Source organism: Eretmochelys imbricata, chromosome 1, assembly GCF_965152235.1.
Source record: "Eretmochelys imbricata isolate rEreImb1 chromosome 1, rEreImb1.hap1, whole genome shotgun sequence".
In the NCBI taxonomy this organism is placed as follows: Eukaryota; Metazoa; Chordata; order Testudines; family Cheloniidae; genus Eretmochelys; species Eretmochelys imbricata.
The window spans coordinates 126,321,849-126,348,992 of record NC_135572.1 but is presented as its reverse complement, the minus strand read 5'-3'; the positions used below and the strand labels follow the sequence as shown (position 1 = coordinate 126,348,992).

The following is a 27,144-nucleotide window of genomic DNA, read 5'->3' as shown; positions in this document are numbered from 1 at the left end:
GACAGGAGAGCTTCTCCCATCAGTGTAGTTAAGCCACCTTCCTTTTCAGGGTTGAGCAACACAGTTTTACTGAAATGTGTAGTGTAGACCAGCTCAAAGGAAAACATCCTGCAGACATTGCAGTATTGCTAACTCACAGTTTCATCAAAAGTCTCATGTGATTTGGCATTTTTCTGCAAGCCTCAGCAGCTGGAATCAAGAGCTTGCAGGTGAAGGTCAGCATTCATTAATAAATAAATAAATAAATAATAATAAATAAAATCTAGCCCTTGTGGTGTCAGAGAAAAGGCTGAAAATGCAAGGTGAGTGTACCCTAAGGGCTCCGAAACCAGAAAGCAACCCTGTATGTATTTTCCTTTTAATCGCACACGTTTTAAACCAGGCTCTTGATTTTGGGGCCTGAATAACGATTTTTAAGCACCTGAGGTTCTCAATACTGCAGGTGGAAGTTGAAAACTGCAGGACTGACGCCCCTGGACTAAATCCGCCCCCGGATCCAACTTTCCAGCCGTCTGTCTTCCATTCCCGCCAGCTACCTGGCAGGAATATTTTGTGTAGCTAAGTGTCTGTCCGTCCGTCCGTCCGTCCCATTTCGAACGTGCCCAGCTCGCCAGGCCAGCTCCCCCCTGGGCCCCGCCAGGAGCGTCAGCAGAGCACGCGGCTCCCGCCCAGTGCAGAGCGCCGGGCCCGCCTTCCCGGGCCGGGGGCGGGTCCCACCGCCCCGCTCCTCCCTGCTCGCCGCGCCGTGCCGTATAAACGCGCCGCTCCTCGCTCTCCCCCCCGACCCCGCCCCCGCCCCGGCGCTGCGGGTTTCCTGGCGCTGCTGAGCCTCGGGGCCGTGCGGGGGAGATCCCGGGCCTCGCCGCAGCCATGGCGCTGAACCCGGTGATCGGGAAGCTGGTCAGCAAGAGGGTGGTGCTGGCCAGCGCCTCCCCCCGGCGGCAGGAGATCCTCGCCAACGTGGTGAGTCCGAGGCAGCGCCGCCCGGGCCCCCTGCCGCTAGCGGGCGATGGAGGGGCGAGGTCACTGGGGGTACGTCTACGCGGCAAAGTCCGCACGGCGCTCAGACACCGGCGCTGGCGCCGGGCGGGGGCTGTTTCATTGCCTGGGGCTGCAGCCGGGGAGGTGGGGGGGTGCTAGAGCTGAAGTCTACACAGCAGTTGACCAGCCCCAGTCAGCTGCCCCCGTCGGCCAGCCCCGGTTGTCTAATTGCGGTGGAGACGTACACTTCCCAATGCTCGAGCCCCCCCATCGCTCCCTGGAAATGCCCCTGCAGCAGCTGGACTCTCTGGGCACAGGCAGGAGAGTGGTTTAACAGTCTGCCAAGGGGCCGTTATTCCCCCCTTCTCTGTTGTTGACGTCTTGACATTTTTAAAGTTGAAAGACCTGTGTTTGTGGGCGTATGTGACCAGAAGAACAATATTTTTAAAGGTTTGAGAGTAGCAGCCGTGTTAGTCTGTATTCGCAAAAAGTAAAGGAGTACTTGTGGCACCTTAGAGACTAACCAGTTTATATGAGCATAAGCTCTCGTGAGCGCCAATTTATTTGAGCGTAGCTTACGAAAGCTTATGCTCAAATAAATTGGCTAGTCTCTAAGGTGCCACTAGTACTCCTTTTCTTTTTGCAAATATTTTTAAATAAATTGCACTTGAGCAGAGTCTTGGGGCGGAAGGCGGGTTATGCAGCTGGGAAATAGCCTGCTGGTGTGGCTGGGGCAAGGAAGCTGAACAAAATGAAGTTCTTAGGAACATGCCATTGGGTGACGCCAATTCCCAGATATAGGATGTGAAACTTGTTAGGTCAAGCTATGAGGTGGTCTCAATACATGCAACAAAGGGCAGAGGGGGAGGGATGTTTGCGGTAGGGAATGTAGCTAAAATAGTAACATGCAGAGGTAAAAGTAAGCTGGTTCAGTGTACCGGCAAAAGCCAGTATGCCGTGCTGGACCAGATCGGCTTCCCCAGGCTGGTGCTCTAAAGGGCCGCTGCGGGGAGCCCCGGGCCCTTTAAAGCGCCACCCGAGCCCTGCCGCAAGAGCTCCCGGGGTAGCAGCAGTAGGGCTCCAGTGATGATTTAAAGGGCCTGGAGCTCCGCTGCGGTAGCAGCGGCCAGAGTCCGGGGCCTTTAAATTGCCCCCAAGCCCCGAAGCTCCCAGCCGCCTCTGCAGCTTGTTGCTCTGGGGATGATTTAAAGGCCCCGGGGCTCCCAGCCGCAGCCCTGGGGCCTTTAAATCTTGATTTGAAGGGCCCGGCCCCACCTCTTCCGATCGAGGCCATTTCCCCACCCCAACCCCCCACCCCCTCCCAGGACTCTGGAGTACCAGTAAGTCCTTTAAGTTACTTTCACCTCTGGTAACATGTTTTATCTTGTTACTGTTGTCAGCTGTCAGTGAAAAGGGTGCATAAGGTGGGGAGAAAACCTGGATTTGTGCTGGAAATGGCCCACCTTGATTATCATACACATTGTAAGGAGAGTGATCACTTTAGCTAAGCCATTACCAGCAGGAGAGTGGGGTGGGGGGAGAGAAAACCTTTTGAAGTGATAAACACTCATTTTTTCATGGTCTGTATGTATAAAAACATCTTCTGTATTTTCCACAGTATGCATCCGATGAAGTGAGCTGTAGCTCACGAAAGCTCATGCTCAAATAAATTGGTTAGTCTCTAAGGTGCCACAAGTACTCCTTTTCTTTTTGCGAATACAGACTAAAACGGCTGTTACTCTGAAACCTAAGAATAGACCAGTGCTTCTCAAGTTATCTGATGTGGGGGATCAACAATTTTTTTTTCCAATGTGCGTGCAGACCGGCAGCCGATGGCTCACGGACCGGCACCAGTCTGCAGACCACCACTTTGAGTAGCACTGGAATAGAATACGCAGTGCCAGAGTCTCAGCTGTGTTAACTGGTGAATTTACAGTTGTGGCCCTGTGTATTGGTTTTGCATTGCTGCCCTTCAGGACTTTTGGAAAAACCCCGTTAAGTGTTAATGTTAGTCATACAGTGTCATTGTATCCATGGGACTTATATTTTTTTATTTTTACACTTCATATGAAGAATTGTGTTACACACATTTTGATCAATACTTCACATTTATGGTGATTGGTAGAAGTAAAACACAAACAATGCTAGTGTTTTATTTGCGGGGGAGGAGGGTATGTTTGCACTAGATCACATCACATAATCCAAAAAAACTTTTTCACTTATGCTTTTTCTCAGCCACACTTTCTTCCCCTCTATCCAAACATACCATAGATTGTGTCCGAGGATGAAATCCTGCTTTCGTTTAAGTCACTGGTGAAACAAGATTGAACCTGTAGTTTGGAGGCAGGAATTAGGGGAAAAAATCCAGAAAGCTAACCAGGTTGCTGTGACAAATCTAATATGTATATTTCTGGCTACATGTGAATATTTACATCTAAGCATACATTTGATAGTTGTGTTTCAGTTAAATGTTGTGTCGCAAAACTCATACCGATTTATCCACAGTGCAGCACAAGTAAATGCCAAGATTAGAGTCACTGAAGACTTCACCACACTGATCTAATTTACGTGAGAAGCCCACAGATACTACAATGATGGGTGTAATAGAAAACCCTAAAGGAGAGAGATGTCATGCATTTGTGGTTAGGTGGTTACATGCAAGAGTAAAATGGTTATAAGTACTCCAAGTGTAAAACTTGTTTTTCGTGGATAGATTTTCTTGCCTTTATTTTGAGATGTTTGCATATTAAGAGTAAATTCAAAACAATTCAGTGCAACAGGGTTTTTTCTTCTCAGATGAAATGCACACAATGGGAATTTAGGTTTGTTATTTGTTTCGGTTTTAATTTTGATTGCATACTGCTGATAGAATGAGTGAAGTCTGCAATATTTGGACTAGATTGTAATGTTTGCAATAGTTTTGTAATTCTACAGTTTGTTTATATGTTGTTATCAATATCTATCTTTTTCTTCCTCTCTTGAAGACACATGGCATTTTACAGTAGGTTAATTTTTAAAAATAAATAACTAGATAGTTTTCACTGATATTTCTCAGATTAGCTTCCATTCTATTCTGATTTACTTTTTGCATAATTAAATGTAATTTGTACTGTAGAGGAAATAGACCTAAAAAAAGAGCAAAATCCACTTAATCTTCCAAAACATTTGATGATGCTCACTACATTACCTTTCCTTTGTATATTTTAGGGTCTCCGATTTGAGGTAGTTCCATCCTGGTTTAAAGAGACACTTGAGAAGTCATCTTTTGCAGTCCCTTATGAGTATGCCATAGAAACAGCAAAGCAGAAGGCACTTGAAGTGGCAAATAGAATGCATCTAGTGAGTCTGTCAGCTATTTCAATAGTCAAATCTTGTGTTTGTGTGGTGTTCTCACTATTTATTACTGTTACGTGCACTTGTAAGGTAGTAAATATACAGATGCATTTGCATCCTTTAAGCAAACAGACACATTTTCCCCTATGTCACTGTTGTGGCAACTACCTGTTGAAATGGGCTAGGCTTGCTAAAAGGTGCTCCAGTGCCTTCAGTTTGTGAAAGGCCAAAACAGCGATTACAGACAGCTCTGACAGCAGGCAGAAGCTCTAAATTGAGGTATAATCGCCAAGTCCTGCCAACAGCTAACTTTCCAAATTGGGTCTGAGATAGTTAGACTTTGTCCAGGATTTCCAGGCACTTGGTGAGCAGAGATGCAATTCTATTTAGGTCCTATGAGAAGATACAGATCTGACTGTCATCAGCATGCCAATGATACTGTAACCCATAATGCCTTGCAATCTGTGAGTGGCTTCAAATATTGTGTGAACAAGAAGTGTGACTGGAGTGAGCAGTGTGAGCCTTCATAAATGAAGCAAAAAACCAGCTGCCCAGCAGACAGCCCTCTGACCTCTTTCTGAAAACAATGAACTAAGGCAGGGATCGGCAACCTTTGGCACGCGGCCAATCAGGAAAATCTGCTGGGGGCCGGGATAGTTTGTTTACCTGCAGCGTCCGCAGGTTCAGCTGATTGCAGCTCCCAGTGGCCGCGGTTCGCTGTTCCAGGCCAATGGGGTCTGCAGGAAGCGATGCGGGCCAAGGGATGTGCTGACCGCCGCTTCCCCCAGCCCGCATTGGCCTTGAGCGGTGAACCGTGGCCAGCGGGAGCTGCGATCGGCTGAACCTGTGGATGTGGCAGGTAAACAAACCGTCCTGACCCGACAGTGGATTTCCCTGACGGGCCGCGTGCCACAGGTTGCCAATCCCTGAACTAAGGCAACTTGGTCTGCCTCTCCACTAGTCTTATAGTCAAGCCAATAGAGCCTTGTGATCAATGTTGTCGAAATCCAGTATTAGATTTATCAGCATAGATATTAGACTTCTGCCTACTGCCCTAATGTGCTCCACCACAGTGATTAAGGCTGGTTCTGTGCCACAACCAAGCCTGAAGCCCAACTGATTAGGTTTTAAAAAAAATTCTTATAGGATGTCATTTGCTATTGGTGTGGATCTGCAAATATTTTCTTAATGACCTTCCTCTGGAAGGGAGGAATAGAGACTAATCCTTTTCTGAGATCGATTCACCTATACTGAATGCGCCATACCAACACCGTTGCCAAATGACACTGTCTGTCAGAGCAAATATTGAATTATATCCTATGTAAATGATTACACAGATTCATATCTGTTTCTGTCACTTTCTTCTTCAGACTATGGTGTAATATTAGGGCAGTGGATTTCAAACCTTAACAAGAATATAGTGGACTTTAATTGTGGAATACTATTAAAAATTTTCCTGCTACTTCATAGTTTTCTTAAGTCCATCCAGAAGGATTTTGAGTGCTTCCTATATACAGGATTTCGTTAAGTAGCATATGGATGTAGCTCAGTGGTTCTCAAACTTTTGTACTGGTGATCCCTTTCACATAGCAAGCCTCTGAGTGTGACCCCCTCCCCTAAATTAAAAACACTTTTTTTTGTATATTTAACACCATTATAAATGCTAGAGACAAAGCGCGGTTTGGGATGGAGGCTGACAGCTCGGTACCCCCAAGGTAATAACCTTGCAACCCGCTGTAGGGTCCTGACCCCCAGTTTGAGAACCCCTGATGTAGCTGTACCATTTAAAACTAATCAGTATGTTAGCTCTGTCACTTTCTATTATGATATCAAATCTTACACTGTTTCCCAGTAGAGTTCCTCCTCTCATTTGCTGTATTAACTCTTACCTAATATATTAAGACTAGAGCCTTCTCTATTCATGAAAACAAGCTGCCGTAAGAAGTAAGTTTATATCAACAGTCATGTCTATCACGAACAATGAATAAACGTAAGTCTCAGCCATGTTACATCATTCAATGACAAACTGTAGGGTTAGGGTCAGAAAGCATCCAAATGAAATGTAGGCAAGCAAAAAATCCTGGACAATCAGAACACTTTGCAGTTTGAGAGCAGGGAGAGGGAAAAAGGAAAGGGCTGAGAGAATTCTATAAAACGAAACCTTAGAACTCCTATTAATGTCTGGATATGTTTAAATTCAGGTAGTTGAGGGGTATGCAAGTACACTTAAGGACATCTGAATAGTAACTCCATAAAAATGGCATTTTGGGACTCATTGTTAATGTGTTTCAATGATTTCCGTATCCAATACACTTGGCTTATTACAAAAAAGGGTTTTTTTTGTAACTGGCAGCCTTGAAACTCAACCTGTGCTTGAGAGTTGAGTTCTTTCCTGGGTGCATTTCATCATCAGTACAAGTTCTGCAGGCAAAATCATACCCTCAGTTATTTCTGCCCACGGTCCTTGCTTTCCTTGGTTTTTCACAGATGTAACTGATTACAATTCTGTTAAGGATGCATAGACTTCAACTCCTTTCTAGATATATTTTGATCAATACCTTCCAAGCGGTAAAGCTACAGTGTCTTGAGTTGGATATTCTGGGGGTTTTTGTTTGATGGTTTGTTTTTTACTTTTTTTCTTTTTTTTTTTTTGTCTCCTTATCTTTCCAGAAACACCTTAGAACTCCAGATATTGTTATAGGAGCAGACACTATTGTGGTAAGAATTTTCGTGTAGTTTAGCAGTAGTTTGAATCATGTTTGACCAGTGCTAAAACTCCCTTATTGGGGTCTAACTTCCTAGAAATTTAAAGATGGAAAAGGCCCGACTAGTCATCTAGTCCATCCTCCTGTCAGTGCAGAATTGTCCCTACGGTATATTTTCTAGTACTTAGTCTGGTTTGAAATATCTCAAGTGACAAGGTTTCCACGACTACCTTTATTTTATTTTTTGTGTTCATACTCCATATTCCATAATCCGTATCGGGCTCTCTAATATGGTGGAAGAGACACTCAGTTATTTGACAGCTGTGAGAATCAGGAAACGTGCATCACCTAAGCAATGCCATTTAAGACATTTTTAACAGCCAACACAAATGGCACTTTTACTGGTAGCCTCACAAAGAGGGCAAAGAATGAATTATGATAGACCCTGAATTAGCCACTCACCTCTGCAGTTTCTTCTAACAGCCACCAGGTGGAGGGGAAGCTTGCACTGATAGTATGTGCTCTCTTAATAAATAGACGGCTCATGTCTCCAAGGTTCTTATTTAGTGCTTTTTATCCATAGGTCTCAAAAAGCTTTACAGAGGAGGTCAGTATCATTATATGATACTTAACATGATACTTTTCAGTAGACTAATGTTGCTGGCAGGGCTGGCTGAAATCATGGTTTGAAAAGTCTGTTCCTGATCTCAATTTCAGCATATTAGAGATACACAGCAGAGTATTTTTCTCTTTCCATTTCAGACTGTGGGAAAACAGATTCTGGAGAAACCAGTTGATAAACAAGATGCATATAAGATGCTGTCAAGGTTCGTAGTTTTAAATAAGGTTAAATGAATTAATCAGGCAATTCTACAACCAGGCAATGTTTTCTGCAGCAATTGGAACTGCAAAATTCTATAACACTCACGCACAGAGTTGCATAAAAGATAACAACATATGCTCCATGGGGCAAGGACTGTCTTTTTGTACAGTGTGTAGCACAGTGGGGACTTGGTCCATAACTGGGACTCCTAGGCAGTACAATAATACAAGATTATAAATAAAATATTTTTACGAATTACTAATCTGTAGAAGGGATGTGAAATATGGTGTGTTTAGGATCCATTGCTTGGAATTTCCTGACTTGTGTCCTTCCAGAGTCTCAATCACAATGTTGCATTATTATCATTAGGATAACTTCTTTTGCATTTGCATTGCAATTGTTTTATTATTAAGGAAGTCAATAATAAAAGTTCTTTAACTGTACAGGCATTTGGTATTGGTCCTTTGCCTCTCCTCAGGTGCGGTTTGCATGGTGTGTGTACTAGGAGAAAACTAATCAGGAATTCCTTTTTTGGAGCCATATTGTGCTCTCCTTTACAGTATAATTTTTTTTTTTTTTTATAGAAGTACACTGAATTTACATTGGTGTAACCAAGAACAAAAGTTTTGCCTTTTTTTACTATCATATCTTATTCTCCTGTCATACATTGGGGTCCTTAAGTCATCTCAGGCTTCTATTTTTCTTCTTTGAAGGTGGCTCAACCAAGGGGGAGGGATAGCTCAGTGGTTTGAGCATTGGCCTGCTAAACCCAGGATTGTGAGTTCAATCCTTGAGGGGGCCATTTAGGGATCTGGGGCAAAAATTGGGGATTGGTCCTGCATTGAGCAAGGGGGTTGGACTAGATGGTCTACTGAGGTCTCTTCCAACCCTGATATTCTATGATTTGAGCTTAATGATGTCCTCTTCCCCATGTTTCAGACTCATTCTGTTGCTTACCATATGTGAGCTATTTCATTAATGCAATTATTTCTTTCTGCAGCTCATCATTTTTAATAAGCGCCAATTACACAATACTGTAGCCTGTTACCAGGCTAGAACACTTGAACTGATTGTCACTCAATCTCCTAACTTTCTAATGCTGTTAGGCTGTTATCCTGTCCTGAGGCCTGAAGGAGAAATCAGATTGTATTTCAATCTGAAGAAACCACGTTTGCCTTCTAGGGGCAACTCACTTACCTACCTTTTTTTCCCTTAAAGGTTTGCAGTTCTGAGATCATGGCAATAAACATTTAAGTAACACAGTAGAAAAATGTCATCAAAGCAAATGTGTTTATGTGCCAGTTTTGTGGGATGTAAGCTTTTAGTGTAAGACAAATCTCAAGATAAGAAGTACATAGTAATAATTCATAAACTAAGAAATACTTGCCTACAGTAGTCATGTGTAGGAGGAATGCAGCTCTGGGTTATTCAGGTGGGACCATTAAGTAGGAGGTTACACCGTCACATTTTCTCAAGGCTGCCATTGTACCACTTTTAAAATAAAATGGTGTCTTTGTTAAAGAATGATATGTGAAAAGTCTGCTGATCATTATTCTATTCTGTGGCAAACTGCCAGTGACATACAACTTATTGAATATGAGCTGATGAAAGAGACAAACTAATTTAGGAAAAATTCACTGGACAGAACACATTGCATATGGCTTTCTGGAATTTTTGCTTTGTGGCTCTAATTTAGATTTTGTGCTGATGAATTAGGTTTCTCCATTTTGATGGAGCCATAAAAAGTAATGGTTGTTCAGAGCGAATGAGTAAGAGCAGAATGTGATATTTTCAGGAGACCAAACATATCCTGCCAAACTCATGAAGGAGTCTGACTGGAAAGGGTCTTCTCATTTAATACATAACTTTGCTTGAAATTATACCATGGTTCGGTGACTTCCAGAAAATAGTCACTTTTGTACTAAATGTACAAAGATGTTTGTGGATCAGAATTAATATAAACTGTCTTGTGAGTTACATTACTCAAAAAAAAAAAAAAAAAGGTCATCCCAAAACTTTTAAAACAAGATTTTGTTACATAATATTTTTCAGTCCTTAAATGATTAAAGCAACTAGAGTAATTATAAGCGACTTACAATTCTTAGGATATATTACTTGAGAATTTGGGAAGAAGGGGAGGGAATTTGAAATATTCCCCCCCCCCCCATTTTGCATCCAGTGCTAGCAATGTAAACTCTTGTCTCTTATCTCTGTGTTAATTATCGAATCAGCTACACAAACTTCCAAGGGGTCAGAATGGATGATTTATATTGAGTAGTTTAATGCTTCACAAGTAGTTTACTTCAATGGGACTACCTAGGGTGGGAGGTATTATCTGATATGAGTAAGGGTATTACAATTCAGGTTTAGGATCCTATTTCATAATCAGACTGTCTAATAAGTTAAGCTGTCTTGCCTCAACTTACATTGGTTCTGCTTACACACCTATGAACTGTACAGTTTTCTCTCTGTGCTCAATGTTCCATGCAAAGAGGGTAGTTAACTACTCAGGAGAGTAAAATCCTTTTCATGACAAAATAAGTAATATCAATTCAAGCTTCCCCCACTTCCCCGCTGATGTTTCTGAGCCATTCTTTGAAAGCATCATCCCTAGGCAGGTGCAAGGATAGTTCATTCTCCTTGCTCTTTTGGAGCCTGATTCTGCCACTCTCAATTGAGTCGTGTGGTACTTTGCTCCATCAATAGCCCAGTTGAAATGAATGGGAATACTGGTGTTGTGAAGTACCAATATTCCCATTCAGCATGAGGAAAGGAAAGGTACAACCTAGCCCTCCATGGATTATCCTTTTGCTGAAGCTTCCTATCACGGTGCCATTTATTATGGTGATGTTCCTGTTTTGCTCATGAGACTGACACTTCTCCTCTAGTACAGTAAAATAAGAACACAAAACCAAAAAACCTAATTTTACCTCAATATAAATGAACATATTGTAGGCCACTGAGCAGCCAGCAGGTGTTACTATTTTGGGGACACTAAGCATTGAAAGATTCCGATGACTGTGCCAATCCTTCTGCACCATTTTGTGTTTTAGCTCTTCACCTTTGTGAAAGAAAAATCAAAACCCAATGTCTTGTGTGTAAGAATATGAACCAGAGCTGGTATTTTTCTGTGGTGTCCATTGGCTTATTTGTGGAACACTCTGTAAACCTGTGAAATAGTAATGCAATGATGCATTAATTAAGAAGAAAGAGACTTTATAAAACTCTTCATTTTTTCCCTCCTAGTTTGAGTGGGAAGGAGCACAGTGTCTTTACGGGAGTGGCCATTGTTCACTGCAGCAGTAAAGGTAATTGCAGAGAACTGTACAGATACCTATGTGGTAAAGTCTTATGTTTTTATAGACGTATGTTATCTAATTTTACTCTAACTGTGAAGATGGAACCCTTTCATACAACATCTGATTCTGCCACCCTTTCCCATACTGAGGAGTGGATTATCTGTGTGGAAGCAGAAAGAGGAAAAAGGAGGATCTGGGGGTAAATGTCTTAGTCAGATTTAAGGGTAGAGTGAAAGGAAACCTTACCCTAATAATGCGAGAGTTGTAAGAGATGCTGTTTTCGCCTTGTTTTTAGTTTTTAAAGGTGGAATGCCGACTTAAGCAGAAACCTTGAGATATGGTAGTGTCTGGAGGGAATTTGCATAAACAAAGGATAACTGTTAGTCGTTGATGTATATAACAGGAAAGTATAAATACTTGTCTTACACTGCTTGTAGGGGGAAGATCTGCCTAAGGTCAGGAGACCCCCCCCCATCCGACCGCAGTCTTCCGTTGCAGTTGGTCGTAATAAACTCTCTCTGACTTGTTGCTCAGAAATGCAGTGTCTTCCACACCTGTAATTAAATAAAATAAGCAAACATTCCTACAAACTAAACATTGTGCTGCACATAAAGGATGATGAGAGAATGAACCATGTGTGACAGATGTTAGTTGCATCACCTAATGCATTGCTGAAGGGTGCTCAGAAATTAGTGTTAAGAGTGGTATAAGAGCCTATTAAGAATAGAATAGGCACTTCATTGAAATCAGTAGGGCTACTGAAAGAGAGCCTGATCCAGTCCCCACTGAAATCAATGGGAGTATCTCCCCGCTCACTTCAGCGGACATTGGATCAGGCCCAGAGTAAACATGAGAAAGGTGGCAGAATCCAATCCATAGTCATTTTTTTTTTGGATTTCACTCAGGGAACTCCCAGAAGTATCAGTTGTCTGAAATTTGTCCAAATCTCTTGCCCCTCTTTCTCTGTTTGCAGATGCCATACAACTCTCTGAAAAGCTTTTTTCAGAATAAATGCTTTTACCTTTAAAAACCAAACCAGTTGTCTCTGCAGCCTAGTACCCATATAAAAAATGTGCATATGCAGTGGTGGGAGAAACTACTGTAAAAAAGTTATCCAGTGGTTTTCAAAGGGTAAACAGTAATTTAAAATGTATAGACTCTTCTTTTGACTTTTACAAGCAAGTAAAGAGGAGCAATCCAGTACTATTGCGAGTATGACAGCAGATTCCATTTTGAGTATATGCACTTAAGCCAAAGCAGCATTTGATGAATGAAAAGTATTCCGCAGAATATTGCAATTAACAGAAAAGTTCCTGGAGTGCACCATTTTTCAGTTAGCAGATCATTAAAAAGCCTGTTACCAAGCATCGTGTTACAGAATGACAACATTGTCATCTTGAAAGGACATTGTCAATTTATGTTTAATCACTTATGCATAATTGTTTTTACTCACTGTTTGTAACCTTCTTGATGAAATCCGAAAGTTGCTTTATGAGAAATGTTAATGTTTTCCATCACTCACACTGTAGTATTTGGATAAAACTCTTTATCTCTGATCCATACTGCAGTTCTCTGAGTATTCTGCCAAGAAACTTCCACTGCTGTCAGAATATTAAGACGGAGGGAAACATAATGCTCTATCATTCATTTGGGCCTACTTATAGAGCATTACGTTTCCTTCCTTCTTCCCTACCAAACCAAGAGCAATATTCTCCTCTTATCTGCACGCAGATCACTAGTTAAAATATATATATATATTTGGCAGTATGCTTCAGATCCCTTGGAGCAACCCACATGGGCTCTAATTCCAGCACTCAAAGGCTTTTTTCCATGCAGCGAAATCTGCACAACTCTGCATTGCAGGTTGCTCAAAACCAGCTTCGAGCTACAGAAACCAAAAGTGCTTGTGTCGGCTTAAATGGGATGTTACAGCTCAGCACTGCTCTCTACTGCTGCAGAGGAAATGTTAGGATAATAGGGATTGCTGGATGACACAGACTGCTGCTTGCAGCTATTGTATGTGCTTATATGCACTGCTGCAGTTTTATGCTGTGACACATTGCTAAATATAATGGCATTCACAATGTTAGGGGGTTGGCTACTGCATTTCTTTTACTCTGTTTTTGATTGCATGTCCACTGAATCTGATTTTGAGCTAGGCAGATTTCCTGCCAGTGCAGGCAATCAACCAGTAGTCATGCAATGACAGAATTAATTCTGGGAGCATTCCATAGAGGGGGAATAAGCTCTTCCTATTCAAATTTCATCCTACTATGATTCTCTCTCTCTCCCTCTCCACCTGGGTAGAGAGTTACATGCTGTGACTCTGCAGAATTAGACAATGTGGGGTTTTACTCACTTTGGCTTTCTTGATTAGATATTCCACTTGCACTTGGGAGTAAGCCCTTGTCTTGCTTACTTCTAGGGGAATTTTGCATCACAAAATTAAAAATTCTGAGCACGATATTTTAAAATTCTGCATAATTTTTGTCAAAATAACACAATATAATCAAGCTGGTTTCTGTTATTTTTGTAATTTATTTAAACTAGAATACAAAGAATGGAGAATGGTAACGAGGAGCAATAGAGGAAATCGCCAAAACCCCTTTGTCTAATAGTATATTGCTAGTATTAACCCTTTACTTCTAGTTATTAGTCAACAAATATATGCAGCCGTATGCTGAGTGCTACATCATAGGCAACTGAAGAGGAAGTGAGGTCTGGGGACTCAAACTCACAATTTTTACTGGCTACTGACCATCTCCAAAAAGGTCAGTAGCAAAAAGTTAATGGAGCACATTTTGACAGGAAACTTTTTCAGTCCAAACATTTGGACCAGATCTAATCACTAAAGCACTATATGGTCCTTTACAATACAGCTCCTTTAGACCACTCTGGCAATGTAAAGGAGCCTTAAAATTTTTACACCTATTTTATACTCCTGGGGGAATTCACTAAGCAGGCAGGCTTCTGCATTCTGCTCTGCCTGAGGGAACAGAGCCTGCTCCATGCCTACCTCTTCAGAAACACCCCAGAGCCCTGCCCCTCCACACTGAGCATGCTGCAATTGCAAGCAAGAGGGACAGAGTGTCTCTCTTGCACGCCACTGCCCAGCCCCCTACCCCCCGGTGGTGATTTATGTCTCTACCAGCTGCTCTAGGTGCCCAAACCAACCTGCCTGCATTACTGGGGATGGGTCGCATGACCCCTCTTGCAGCTTCCCTTTGCTTCCCCTTTTTCTGCGGGGAAGCAAAGAAATCTGCAGGGGCCATGAATTCTGCGCAAGCGCAGGGATGCAGAATTCCCCCAGGAGTAGCGTGTGTGTGTGTGTGTGTGTGTGTGTGTATATATACACACACACACAAACACACATATATATATACATACAGGAATCTGGACCTTTCAGTGACAAAGGCCATTAATAAGGGAGGCAAGGAAGTAGGTCAAATTTTTGAGCCCACTAACCTTAAAAGCATCTCTTAAATACATCTCTTCCTAAAATAGAATCAAAAGTCTGCCTGTATAACTGTTTTCTCGGGTGAACAATGTCAATTGCAGAGTATTCAAAAGGTAAACCATTTATCAAGATTTATTTTATCCTTTAGTCTCATTACTGGTTTGCCAAAGTCTCCCTGTAGAACGTGAAATTAAAGTGCCTGAAACCACTATGACTTATTGCTAAAAGCAGCCAAGTCAGTAGGCTGTAAATTGGCCATTCAGCAGTCTGTTTGACCAAGGCAGGAGGGGAGGGAGTTTTGGATGCCACAGAAAGGGCAGCTTGACCCCATGTCCTTCCTGATAAGAATTGTGTTGAAGTTGCTGATGCATGCATTTTTAGAAGAGCAGGATGTGCCCCAGGAATGTCTATTGGGGCCTCAAGGCTGCAAACTGGAAAAACCCACACCTGGTTAATCAATAATCAGAAGGAGCTTCTTGCTTGCTCATTGGAACTGCTTGCTTAACAAGTTTTCTTTAAGGGACATGTAATTCTATTACTAATGTGTAAATAAGGGGGAAAAGTTTGAGGTAGGGGGACTCTTCGGGACTGGACTCTCCCTCTGGATTCATCTTGTGTTCCCCACTGGCAAATGGGCTGCCGCTGTGCCACTCGAGAGCCACACTCAGCTTCGGTAATTATCGAGGGTTGGGGGTGTTTTACTAACCTGTTGCGGAGGTGTGTAAGTGCTTGAGACTAAGTAAAGTTTAGCTTTAAAAGAAAGCACTGTTGTGTTGTCCTGTTTGTGCCAGCCATCTATCATTCGGATGGCCATGTCTCCCCTGATTTATTTCCTGACACCACCTCCCACAGAGTAAAAGTTACCGAGAGCCTTGGGTTGAAAAAACCCCAGGTAACAATGTTACAATTCTTTGTTTACAGTGGGATTTTTTGTTGTAGATAATCGTCTGGAGACTGAAGTCACTGATTTCTATGAAGAGACAAAAGTTAAATTTGCTGAACTATCTGAGGAGCTTTTGTGGGAGTATATTCACAGTGGTGAACCAATGTAAGTAGGCTGCTGAACGCAGCACATCTAACTTGAGTTTAGGCCTTAAGACATTGTTGGCCTCAAATACAAAGGAAGCAGTATGCCACGTTTTGGGGGGAAATTGGCCATGTGTATATGCAGTTGTTGATGTGCTGTGTGAAACAAAAAGGAAGTTAATGTTGCATTCACAACATTGACTAGATTTGAATTCCCAGGGTGGAAACTCTGAACCCAATCTTTTTAAGCGTGCTAGCAGTCTTTTTCTCAATAGCCCCTTAATTTGAAAGTTCAGGCAATGGATGGCACAATGGAATTGTGCAGTATTCTGTTTTAGGCCCGATTTTAGTTTAATTATTGCCTGATCCCAATGAAGGTAATTGGAACCCATCTACTGACTTCAGCAATGAAACAGATTGTTAGTGAGAAAAGAATTAGGCCCTCAATGGATATAGTATGGAAAGTTGGAAGAGCCTTAGCTTATCCTTACACTTACAATGAACTCTATCCTGCATTCTGTGAGGCACTTTCAACTCCTACTGACGTCAGTTGGTGTTTAGGACATGCAGCAGCTCACAGTAGTGAGGATATAGAGCCAGTTATCATTGCATGTTCCAGTTATGAGTGCACTACCTACAGCAGAACTCTTACAAAGTGGAGAAAACACTTGCATTTGTTTTGTATTAATCAGCACTAATAAATGTCCATGTTGATACTAACAGCTTAATCAAGATATACAGAGAGCTGGAAGGAGTCTTTGCTTAGATTTATCTATGAGTTGAGTCATTAACAGCTACAGGCTTCTACCTGTAAACCAATAATGGGGCAGCGGCTGCTGAGGGGACTGTAATGTTAAAGCTTCTCATCTCTATGGAAAACTGTGCAAACACATACAGAATCAATACAGAAGTGGCTGCACTGCCTTCAGTGGAAGACAGGCCTGGAATTAGCAGGGTTACTGTCCATAAGGGTTACAGTATGCAAATTACATGGGGAAATTGACAGACTATGTTCCCACATTAGTTTGACTCTAGCCACTGCTACTGGGGAGGGATAGGTAATAAAAAAAACCCCACTAGACTGTAAATCTAATTTAAAAAAAATACAGGAGAAGGTTTTATATTGCTACAGAGAAAGATGCAAGTTTTTCTGTTGTATGGATTTGTACTCCTCATGATTCATAGATTCCAAGCCCAGAGTGGACCACTGTGATCATCCAGTCTGACCTCCTGTGTAACACAGGCCATAGAACTTCCCCAAAATAGAGCAGATCTTCTAGAAAAACATCCAATTTTGTTTTTGAAATTGCCAGTGATGGAAAATCTACCATGACCCTTAGTAAATTGTTCCAATGGTTGACTACCCTCACTGTTAAAAACATGCATCTTATTTCCAGTCTGAATTTGTTTAGTTTCAACTTCCAGCCCATGTTTCATGTTTTTCTGTTAGACTGAAGAGTCTATTATCAAATATTTATTCCCCATCTAGGTTCTTAAAGACCGTAATCAAGTCACCTCTTAACCTTCTCTTTGTTAAGCTGAAGAAATTGAGCTCCTTGAGTCTATCACTATAAGGCATGTTTTCCACTCCTTTTAATAATTCTCATGACTCTTCTCTAAACCCTCTCTAATTTATCAACATCTTTCTTGAATTGGGGACACCAACTCTGAAAACAGTATTCCAATAATGGTTACACCGATGCCAAATAATATAACCTCCCTGCTCCTACTTGAGATTCCCGTTCATCTATCTCAGGATTGCATTAGTCCTTTTGGCAGCTGATTATTCACCACAACCTCCAAATCTTTTCCAGAATCATGGCTTCTCAGGATAGCGTCCCCGACCCTGTAAGCATTGCCTACATTTTGTTCCTAGATGTATACATTTACATTTAACCATATTAAAATGCATATTTGTTTGTGCTCCACTTACAGTGATCTGGATCATTTGGTATCTGTGAACTGTCCTCCTTTGTTATTTACCAGTTCCCCCAATTTTTGTCATCTTCAAACTTTGAGTGATGATTTTATGTTTTCTTCTAGGACATTGATATAAATGTTAAAGAGCATAGGGTCAAGAACTGATCTCTGTGGAACCCTACTACAAATACACCTTGATAACAATTCCCCATTTGCAGTTACATTTTGACGCCTGTCAGTTAGCCAGCTTTTAATCTGTTTTAGTGTGCTCCATGTTCATTTTATATTGTTCTAAATATTTAATCAAAATGTCATGCAGTACTAAGTCAAACACCTTGCATCAACACTATTGTGTTTATCAACCAAACTTGTAATTCATTAACTTTGACATGGGTTGAGTAAAATCCTAAACAATTGCACTTAACTAGAGGTAGTTTTTTGTCTCAAAAATGTGATCTGTTTGTTTTTTATTCTTCTGGGGAAAGTCAGACCGTTCAAGTAGTGCTTTCTTGGTGTTCTCAGTAAAATAAATGGTAATAATCATGCAGTGGATCAGAGTTTGAGACTAATGGAGTCTTTCATCTCCAAGTCCGCATTGGCTGAATCCTTTGGTGGTGTGGGGTTGAAAAGTCTTTCTGGTGCTGAGACCCTTCTGAGTCTTGTAATAGGCTTATTGACAGCTCTGAAAAGAGCAGCATTGCTGTGCTGTGGAGAAAATTTTTTCCAGCCATCTTTGGATACATGGAATATCGCACAATGTGGGATCTTATAGGATGTAAAAAACGGAAGGGAAATAAGAGATGAACCTTCTTGATTTCGAGAATAACCCTTCATATTTCTAAATCAATTAGGTCATTTTGTCTTATTCAGCTGATGTTTTTAAATTCATTTTAATCTGTGAATGCCATTAACATTCCCTCGAGAGAGAAGATGTTAAATAAAATTGAACCTAGCACAAATCCTTAGTCTTTACAGTCCATCAAGCACTATCAGGCCTTGTGTGTCCTCCCTTTTATCCAAGCCTACTTGAATGATGTTTTCAAGAAGATTTCAGGAGACACTTACAACTGAATTTTAATAAAGCATTTATTAGATTTGCCATGTTCCCTCTTATTCTCCCTCCACCCACCCCGGCCTCCACTAATTAGCCAGCATTCTCAGAATGTCATGAGCGTTCATGGAGACAGGTGGGTTTGTATAAAACTTAAGTAGCACTAATCAGTCCAAGGCTGGGGAAGTGAGAAATCTAAGGAAGCTATGGCACTTACACATTATGTATCTTTAAAAGAATTGCCAGATCTGTCACATCGCCCAGTACTGCGTGATTTTGTAATCCATTATATTACATATACTCTACACCCAGCTGTAGACCAGATCATTGGCCCCTGCTCCACCCGTCTTCAGCTACCTCTGCAGTACGATGCCCAGGAAACTGTGTAGCGCCAGATCTATACAACTAGCTCTACACAATCTATTCCAGCCGTCTTGTAGCATAGGAGCTGTGTTGAAGGTGAAAGGGTGAGTCTCCAGAGTGCCTTGCACTCTGGAATCCTGAGCCGGTGGAACAGCCCCTTGGGGGTTGTTACTTTTAGCATAAGTAAGTTAGTGCAGCCTTAGACCTTGTGTTAGGAGCTGAGCTGGCCTCCAGCTGACTCTGAGATCAGGAGAGTGCAAAGGTGATTTTGAACTATTTTTGTCCCAGTCCCCTATGGTGCTGCAATAAACATAGCTCTGCTGGATCTGAAGATTTGGCTCCATAACTCTTAATTTCCTGTCATGTTTAAAACCTCAACCTTCATGTTCCATTGGCCTTGCTTTTGGCTAATAATAATATAATCACATTTAGTAGGATAAGAGGAACCAATGTAAATTCGACCCAAACAAGAATAATTAAATCTGGGGCAGGAGCAGTTTGTTACAAAGAATAAGGTGATCACTTGGGCTGTGTGGGGGAAAAAAATACTTTTTTTTTTTTTTTTTTTTTTTAAGAGTACACATTAGCAGAGAAATTCCCAGTATGCTTTTGGGAACACTGATTTAGTGAACTAATCTCCCTCAAGTATGCAACTGATGAAAAAGATGAGATTTGAGGGGCAAACTATTGGGATTTTTAGATAGAATTTAAAGTTTAGCATGGGAAATCCAGGTGTTGTGATTATGGCCTCTGGAAGAGTGAGAGAGCATTGCTGAAGCACAGCTGCAGCAGAATCACAGTTGGGAGGAACTGGACAGCACATCTTAGCTGTTCTTTCTGCTACCAGACTGTTAATTAACAGCGAGAGACCGAGGTGGGCTTCTGGGGGTCAAAAGTTCACATAATCTATTCTGCCCCTGTCTGAGACAGATCAGACTGAACACTGTATACCTGAGAGGAGGGGAAGCATCTGCTCTGGGTTGATGTGGGAGTAATTGAGAATACCAACCTACAAATTACATGCAAACCAATGTGTGCCCTGGGAAGAGGAAGTTTTTCTTTCATCCATCTTTTCCTGTGTCCATTTATATAGGCTAAAGCAGTCCTCTACTGAAGAACTTGTTCAGACATTACTTCTGCGCCAAATAAGAAGCTTTTTCTTGTGAGGGTCCAGCGTCATGATGTCATGGCCAACTTAGTCATTACACAGAATACCAAAAAGCAAAGCAATACATTTCTGTATTATTGAGGATTGCATCAAGTTGCTGGTGACATGGTGGACAACACCCAAGAACCCTGTAATACAAAGGTTGGCTTAATCAGTGCTTCTGATATTTACTAGACTCCTTTGAGCCAGGGTCTAAATCTACAAGCATGAAGCAGGTAAAAAAATGATGTGGAAAGCACTGTCCTGGGGCAGCATATTGGTGATGAGCCCAGTTTCCCTCTCAAACTTCTGGAAAGGGTGCTGAAATGGCTTCTGGGGCTGTCCCTGGATTCTGCACAGGGATTCTTTCATATCACTCTCTAGGTAGTGGGTGTCGGACAAATAGGAAGCCTCCCAATCTTTTGCCTGCTGGTGGGGAGAAAATATAACGCTGTTCTCTCCCTCTCTGGCTTCCCCCCCGCCCCCCCCGGTCTCCATCCCACCCTGGAGCTTCCTACCTGCTGTGAGTGCCTTTACTATCTCCTTCCCGCAGCTGTCTGAATGGTTTTTGGGGGGGGGAAGGGCTGGGCCTTAGCTATTCTATACCTCCTGGGTTCTGTGACATTACTCAGGGGGTCCTATCTGCTACTCCCTTGCTCCAGCTTCTATTTTGGAATCTCTTCTCTAGTGGTAATGAAAAGCTCTAGTGCAGTGGTTCCCAAACTGGGGTTTGCAGAATGTTACAGGGGGTTCTCGGGGGGAAAAAAATCCCTAATGGTGGACAGAGTTGTCCCTAGGGACCCCAGGCAGCATGGGGCCAGCAGCCCGGAGCCCCTGGACTTCCAAGAGCGAAGCAGACCAAAGCAAGCATATCTATCAGACTGAGGAGATTTAAACTTCAGGACTCCTTATAAGAAATGGAAAGGGAGGTGGATATTTTTTGCTGTTTTTTAAATTAAATAGGCAGCTAGTATTGTTTTTAAATTATTATGAAGAACAAGTTTAAGCTTTGTTGTAATGTGCGGCGTTTGCTTGGACTGCTCAAGACCTGAATGCTTGTGTAGGAGGAACTCTTCGAGTTGGCTTCTTAAATACCATTATGCTGTTTCACATTTGATACTCCTTGATGAAACCTAGGAGCCTTGTCTTATACCAAGCTTATTCAAAGTGATACAAGCTATGAAAGTGAGATCTTGGAAGAGTGTTGCCTTTTTCATAATGTAATAAAAATACTGTAATGATAGATAATAAACAGTGTGTAATCATGTCATAAACACAAATTTTGTATTTTCAAGATCACTGCTTTTATCATTTATACTCAGGGAAAGGAGAAAATCCCTGGAAATATTCATTTTGAGGAGCAAGTTCGCGAGAAGTGACATTTTAGTGAAATGGGTTCACAGGTGGTTCAAGTTTGGGAACCACTGCTCTCGTGCCATTCTCTGCTTCTGCTCTTAATTCCCAAGCAGCAGCAAATTAATATGAATGTGATTTCTGTCAATTTCATTGCCCTCCACAGGGCTTTCAATAACAGCAATTAAACCAGCAAGAGTACTGCAACTTGGGAAGGCTCTAAGTATCAGTGACACAGGCACAGGAATCCTAGAAATGTAGGACTGGAAGGGACCTCGATAGGCCGTTATGGGGTATGGCTACACTTGCAGATGTACAGCGCTTTGAGTTAAACCCGCCTTCGGAGAGCGCAGTAGAGAAAGCGCTGCAGTCTGTCCACCCTAACAGCTTCAAGCGCACTGGCGTGGCCACATTTGCAGCACTTGCAGCGGCAATGGGAGTGGTGCATTATGAGCAGCTATCTCAGCATGCAACTGACTGCAATGTGCTTTTCAAATTGTGGGGGTGTGGTGGAGTATGACAGGGAGTGTGTTGTATGTATGTGGGGGTAGAGAGAGTTGGTTTTTTGGGGGGCTGAGAGCATGTCAGCATGCTGTCTTGTAAGTTCATGCAGCAGCAGACCTTCCCTTGCCCTGCCACCCCCGCCTCTCTCTCACACACAGTATTCCACAGTAATAGCTTGCTTTGTCTCGGAGCCGGCTGTCAGAAACGGAGCTTTCAAAGGGCATATCCGCATTCCTACATGAGTTCAAAACCATGACAAGAGTGGCCACTTGACTTAAGGGGATTATGGGACGTTTCTGGAGGTTGATCAGAGCACAGTAATGCAACACCTCATTTAAACCAGCGCCCGGGCATTTCAGCCACTACGCAACAAGCGTTAATCTTCTCGCCGAGGTGTAATACCAGGAGTGCTCTAGCTGTGGAGTCAGAGCACTCTACGTGCCTTGCCAGCATGGATGGGTAGTGAGCTAGGGTGCCCGGGGCTGCTTTAATGCGTTCTAACTTGCAGGTGTGGCAAAGCCCTATGTCCAGTTCCCTGCACTGAGAGGGCTATGTATTATCTAGACCATCCGTGACAGGTGTTTGTCTAACCTGTTCTTTAAAATCTCCAATGACTGAGATTCCACAACTTGCCTAGGTAGTTTGTTCCAGTGCTTATCTATCCTTACAGTTAGGAAGTTTTTCTTGATGTCAAACCTAAATCTCCCTTGCTGAAATTTAAGCCCATTGCTTCTTGTCCTATCCTCACTGGTTAAAGAGATCAATTTATCACCCTCCTCTTTGTAAGAGCCTTTTATGTACGTGAAGACTGTTATTATGTCGTCCCGTCCCCCCCCTCAGTCTTCTCTTCTCCAGACTAAATTTCTTCAATCTTTCCTCATTGATCATATGTTTTAGACCTTTTATCATTTTTGTTGCTCTCCTCTGGACTTGCTCCAGTTTGTTCATATCTTTCCTGAAGTGTGGTGCCCAGAATTGGACACAGTATTCCAGTTAAGGCCTTATCAATGCTGAGTAGAGTAGAAGAATTACTTTTCATGCCTTGGTTACAACACTTCTGGTACTACATCCCAGAATGATGTTCGCTTTTTTTTTTTTTTTTTTTTGCAAAAGTGGTACATGTTGACTTATATTTAGTTTGTGGTCCACTATGACCCCCAGAACCTTTCTGCAGTACTCCTTCCTAGGCAGTCATTTCCCATTTTCTATGCGTGCAGCTGATTGTTCCTTCCTAATTGTAACACTTTGCATTTGTCCTTATTTAATTTCATCCTATTTATTTCAGACCATTTCTCCAGTTTGTCAAGATCATTTTGAATTCTAATCCTGTCCTCCAAAGCGCTTGCAGCCCCTCCCAGCTTGGTATCATGAGCAAACTTTATAAGAAATAGTGCAATGCTAAAGCCAGAAAAAGCCATTGCAAACTGTCAGTCTCTCCACCTGCCTATCTAGGAGGACAGCACTGCTTGGTTCATATTTGTAAAGTTATCATCACAGCCACCAGGGCTAGCTATTTAACTCCTGAAATGAAAGCTTAGTTTCTGCACCCATGGCACTTTCTCGTCCTAGCATCATACTTGCCAAGAAAAGCTTTCAACCTTCACACCAGAGTGTAGGAGAGTGGATTTTTCAAACCCTGTGCTTAATTATAATCCATAGCAGAGATAGGTGCATGGACAGCCTGTGGGTTTCAGCCCCAGGCTCTCAAAGAATAAAGGCCAAAGTTACAGTTTGCGTAAGCAGGCACAGTTTTATGGAAGTCAGTGGAGTTGCACCTACCTTGCATCCAGAGTTATTTTGGAACCTGGCTTAACCCATCAAGTTTCTGGAGTTGGATCTAGTCTCTGTATGAAAAGACCATTGACCTGCTGCCTCTCTGCACGTTTCAAAGCTCTGTTAGCCATGTGACTCCAGTCCAGTATGGCCTTTCACAGTAGCTAACCTAGTAGAGATTATCCTGCCCATTTACCCATTGTTACACTGTTGAAGTATCACTCATAAATACAATTTTTGGGACATGATTTCCAGGTTGTTTAACAGATGAAAAGGGAGCATTCCCTTGTGCTGTAATTTTTCAGCCCACACCTTTCGAAGTATTTTCCTGAAATAGATACTGTATCCCTTTTCATTGCTTGTAGAACATATTAGATATATACATGGCTTGCCTTGACCTCAGGAGGAATCACATCCAAGGGCAGTCAGTGAAGCATGTTTTGGTATAATACTGACATTAGTGAGTTGCATTTAAAAAAAAATGGGGTGGGGGGCTGTTTAATAGTGGTTAAAAAGTCAAGGTCCTCAAGGGCATTCTTATTAGTTGCAAGATCCAATGTAGGTGAATTGATGTAATCTACTGCTCTTGCATAATTGATAACCCTAAAAGATTGCTTTAGAAAAAGTTCTGTGATAGCCACATATCAGTAAATTCATCTAATCTGAAATGTCAACAAGGTAGTTCACTGCTAGAGTTTAAAAAAAAAAAGCCATTGTGAAAGTGTGTGTAAAGTATAAATATTTACCAATTCCTTGAAGTTTAGCACTGGAGGAATTATTAGGAGACCAGTGGGAGGGAATTTTAACTCTCATCAGTGCATATAACCTTTTACTCTACAATAGAAACAGTGGCTAAGTAATATGTGGCATTGTGTGCAGTTACGTACAGGCAGATGGTGAGGCACTAGGCTAAAAGCTTTGCTGCATGGGTTGTTGATCAGTGAATTTATGCCAAGGGTGAACCTTGGTAGCTGAAAGTCTGACAGCACCTCTTGCCATGGGAGAGGACTGAAGTAAAATGCTAGAAAGGGGTTGTCATAAATAGAAAGGGAAGGGTAACCACCTTTCTGTATACAGTGCTATAAAATCCCTCCTGGCCAGAGGCAACATCCTGTTACCTGTGTGAAAGTAGAATAAATTATATTGAAATTATAATTCGTTAAAGAAACGCTACTTGAAGGATTTGTTGAAATATAGTTGTCAGGAAGAGAAACATTAAGGAGTGTGAGACAATGGGTCCTCAGACTAATTAACTTAGAGCTACTACTGAGCTAGGAGATTGGTAAATGTTAGTATGCAAATAAGATGTGTATATATATTTGTCAGTTTCTGCTTCCTTTTGTCTCTTATGTTAAATTGGCTTTGGCTTATCTGTATAAATAAGTTAGCTTGAGCCTCAGAGAGGGGCTCCCATATCTGGGTGCATTGGCAAAGCGCTTTGCTAATAAACAGAGTGGTCTGACAAATTATGTGAGTCCTGAATCTGACTTTGACACCTGTAAAGGGTTAAGAAGCTCAGCTAACCTTGCTGGCACCTGACCCAAAGGACTAATAAGGGGACAAGATACTTTCAAATCTTGGGGAAAGGAAGGCTTTTGTTTTGTGCTCTTCGTTTATGTGGTTGTTCTCTCTTGGGACTGAGAGAGGCCAGACAGAAACCCATCTTCTCCAACCCATCCTAATGCAAGTCTCCAATATTGCAACCAGTATAGGTAAGCCAGGCAAGGTGGATTAGTTTATCTTTTGTTTTATGTGAATTTTCCCTGTGTTAAGAGGGAGGTTTATTCCTGTTTTCTGTAACTTTAAGGTTTTGCCCAGAGGGGGATCCTCTGTGTTTTGAATCTGAATACCCTGTAAAGTATTTTCCATCCTGATTTTACAGAGATGATTTTTACTTTTTTTTTTTTTTTTTTTTTTTTTTTAAATAAAATCCTTCTTTTAAGAACCTGACTGATTTTTTTTCCATTGTTCCAAGATCTAGGGGTTTGGGTCTTTGATGATTTTGTAAAAAATTGGTTAGGATATTATTCTGAGGCCTTCCCAGGAAAAGGGGTGTGTAGGGCTTGGGGGGATATTTTGAGGGGAAGACGTCTCCAAGTGGTCTCTTTCCCTGTTCTTTGTTTAAAACGCTTGGTGGTGGTAGCATACTGTTCAAGGACAAGGCAAAGTTTGTACCTTGGGAAGTTTTTAACCTAAGCTGGTAAGAATAAGCTTAGGGGGGTCTTTCATGCAGGTCCCCACATCTGTACCCTAGAGTTCAGAGTGGGGAAGGAACCCTGACAGGGGTTCTCTCCTGAATTCCAGTGCTGACTTTTTATCAGATCTTCCCTAGCAAAATAATGTGCTTGCTGTGGGTGGCCACAACATAGCTCATGCATGTCCCCTCAGTGAAAGTCAGAATGGCATTACGCTAGTGGAGTGTTAGTCTGCTTACTAAAAAAAAATCTGTTTGTATTAATATATTCATACATAAATAATACTTAGTATTCATATAGCACCTCATGACTTCAAAGTGCTTTACAAACATTCACATTTTCAAAAAGGAATATTTTTGTTGAATATTGTCTCTTTAAAAAAAAACAGTTATATACTGTTAAAGTCCATATAAAATGCAAGATTTAGGAACCAGCATAATGCTATAATTCGTAATAACTGAAAATGGCATATCTGATTTCTCTCCTATTGTACTGGTACAATGAGAAACTAGTGATTGTAGGAGTGGGGGCAATTCAGAAATCAAATGTTATGGGCTGTGAGAAGGAGTCTATTCTGATTAGACTTAAGGGCCAGATTCAACCAAGCTTACTCTTGTTGAGTAGTAACTTACTCTGCTGGAGGCCCCCGGGACATGTCTACACAGCTTTTTGGAGTGAGCCTCCCAGCATGGATTAACAGACTTGGCTAACGGGGCTCACACTAGCTCTCTAAAAGTAGCTATGTAGACAGCGCTCTGAAGTTGTGGCTGGGACTGGAGCTCAGGCTTTGGAGCCCATCCATCTCCATAGGCTCCAGAGCCCAAGCTCCAGCCTGAGCTGCAACTTCAAAGCACTTGCTACACTGCTATTTTTAGAGCACTAGCACAAGCCTGAGTTTGTTGATGTGGGCTGGAAGGGTGTAGTCTTACCCATTGACCCCAAAGGGTAGGGTAGTACTCCATGTAAGATTAGCAGAATCTGGCCCCATGGTTTTAAACCTTCAGTCTTCTATGGGCTTTGGAATCTGAAAGTTGTGAGGCTGTGATGTAGAAAATGTAGTTCCAAGCAATAGGTTAAACTTTTCCCTTAGACATGTACACAATTCTCATTGAAATCTCATTGAAATTGTAATTCACCCTGGTCCATGTGGGTAAAATTCCATTTGGCCCAGTGGAATTTGAACGTGTGTGTCTGAAGATATAATGATCCAAAGA

The 27,144-nt window shown here is 42.0% G+C and overlaps 1 protein-coding gene across 2 annotated transcripts in view; it reads left to right on the top strand.

The window, feature by feature from the left end:
- Positions 1 to 785: 785 nt before the first annotated feature.
- ASMTL (acetylserotonin O-methyltransferase like) overlaps positions 786 to 27,144 on the top strand; it is a 54,840-nt gene continuing 28,481 nt past the window's right edge. Inside the window, exons 1-6 of one of the 2 annotated variants that reach the window (XM_077815225.1) lie at positions 786 to 963; positions 4,189 to 4,320; positions 6,985 to 7,032; positions 7,782 to 7,846; positions 11,089 to 11,150; positions 15,538 to 15,646. In XM_077815225.1, coding sequence (XP_077671351.1) covers positions 871 to 963; positions 4,189 to 4,320; positions 6,985 to 7,032; positions 7,782 to 7,846; positions 11,089 to 11,150; positions 15,538 to 15,646 — 509 coding nt within the window. In that variant the 5' untranslated portion in view covers positions 786 to 870. Of the gene's footprint in view, positions 964 to 4,188; positions 4,321 to 6,984; positions 7,033 to 7,781; positions 7,847 to 11,088; positions 11,151 to 15,537; positions 15,647 to 27,144 lie in introns of those variants that run through there. The other variant, XM_077815235.1, reaches the window with a different exon arrangement.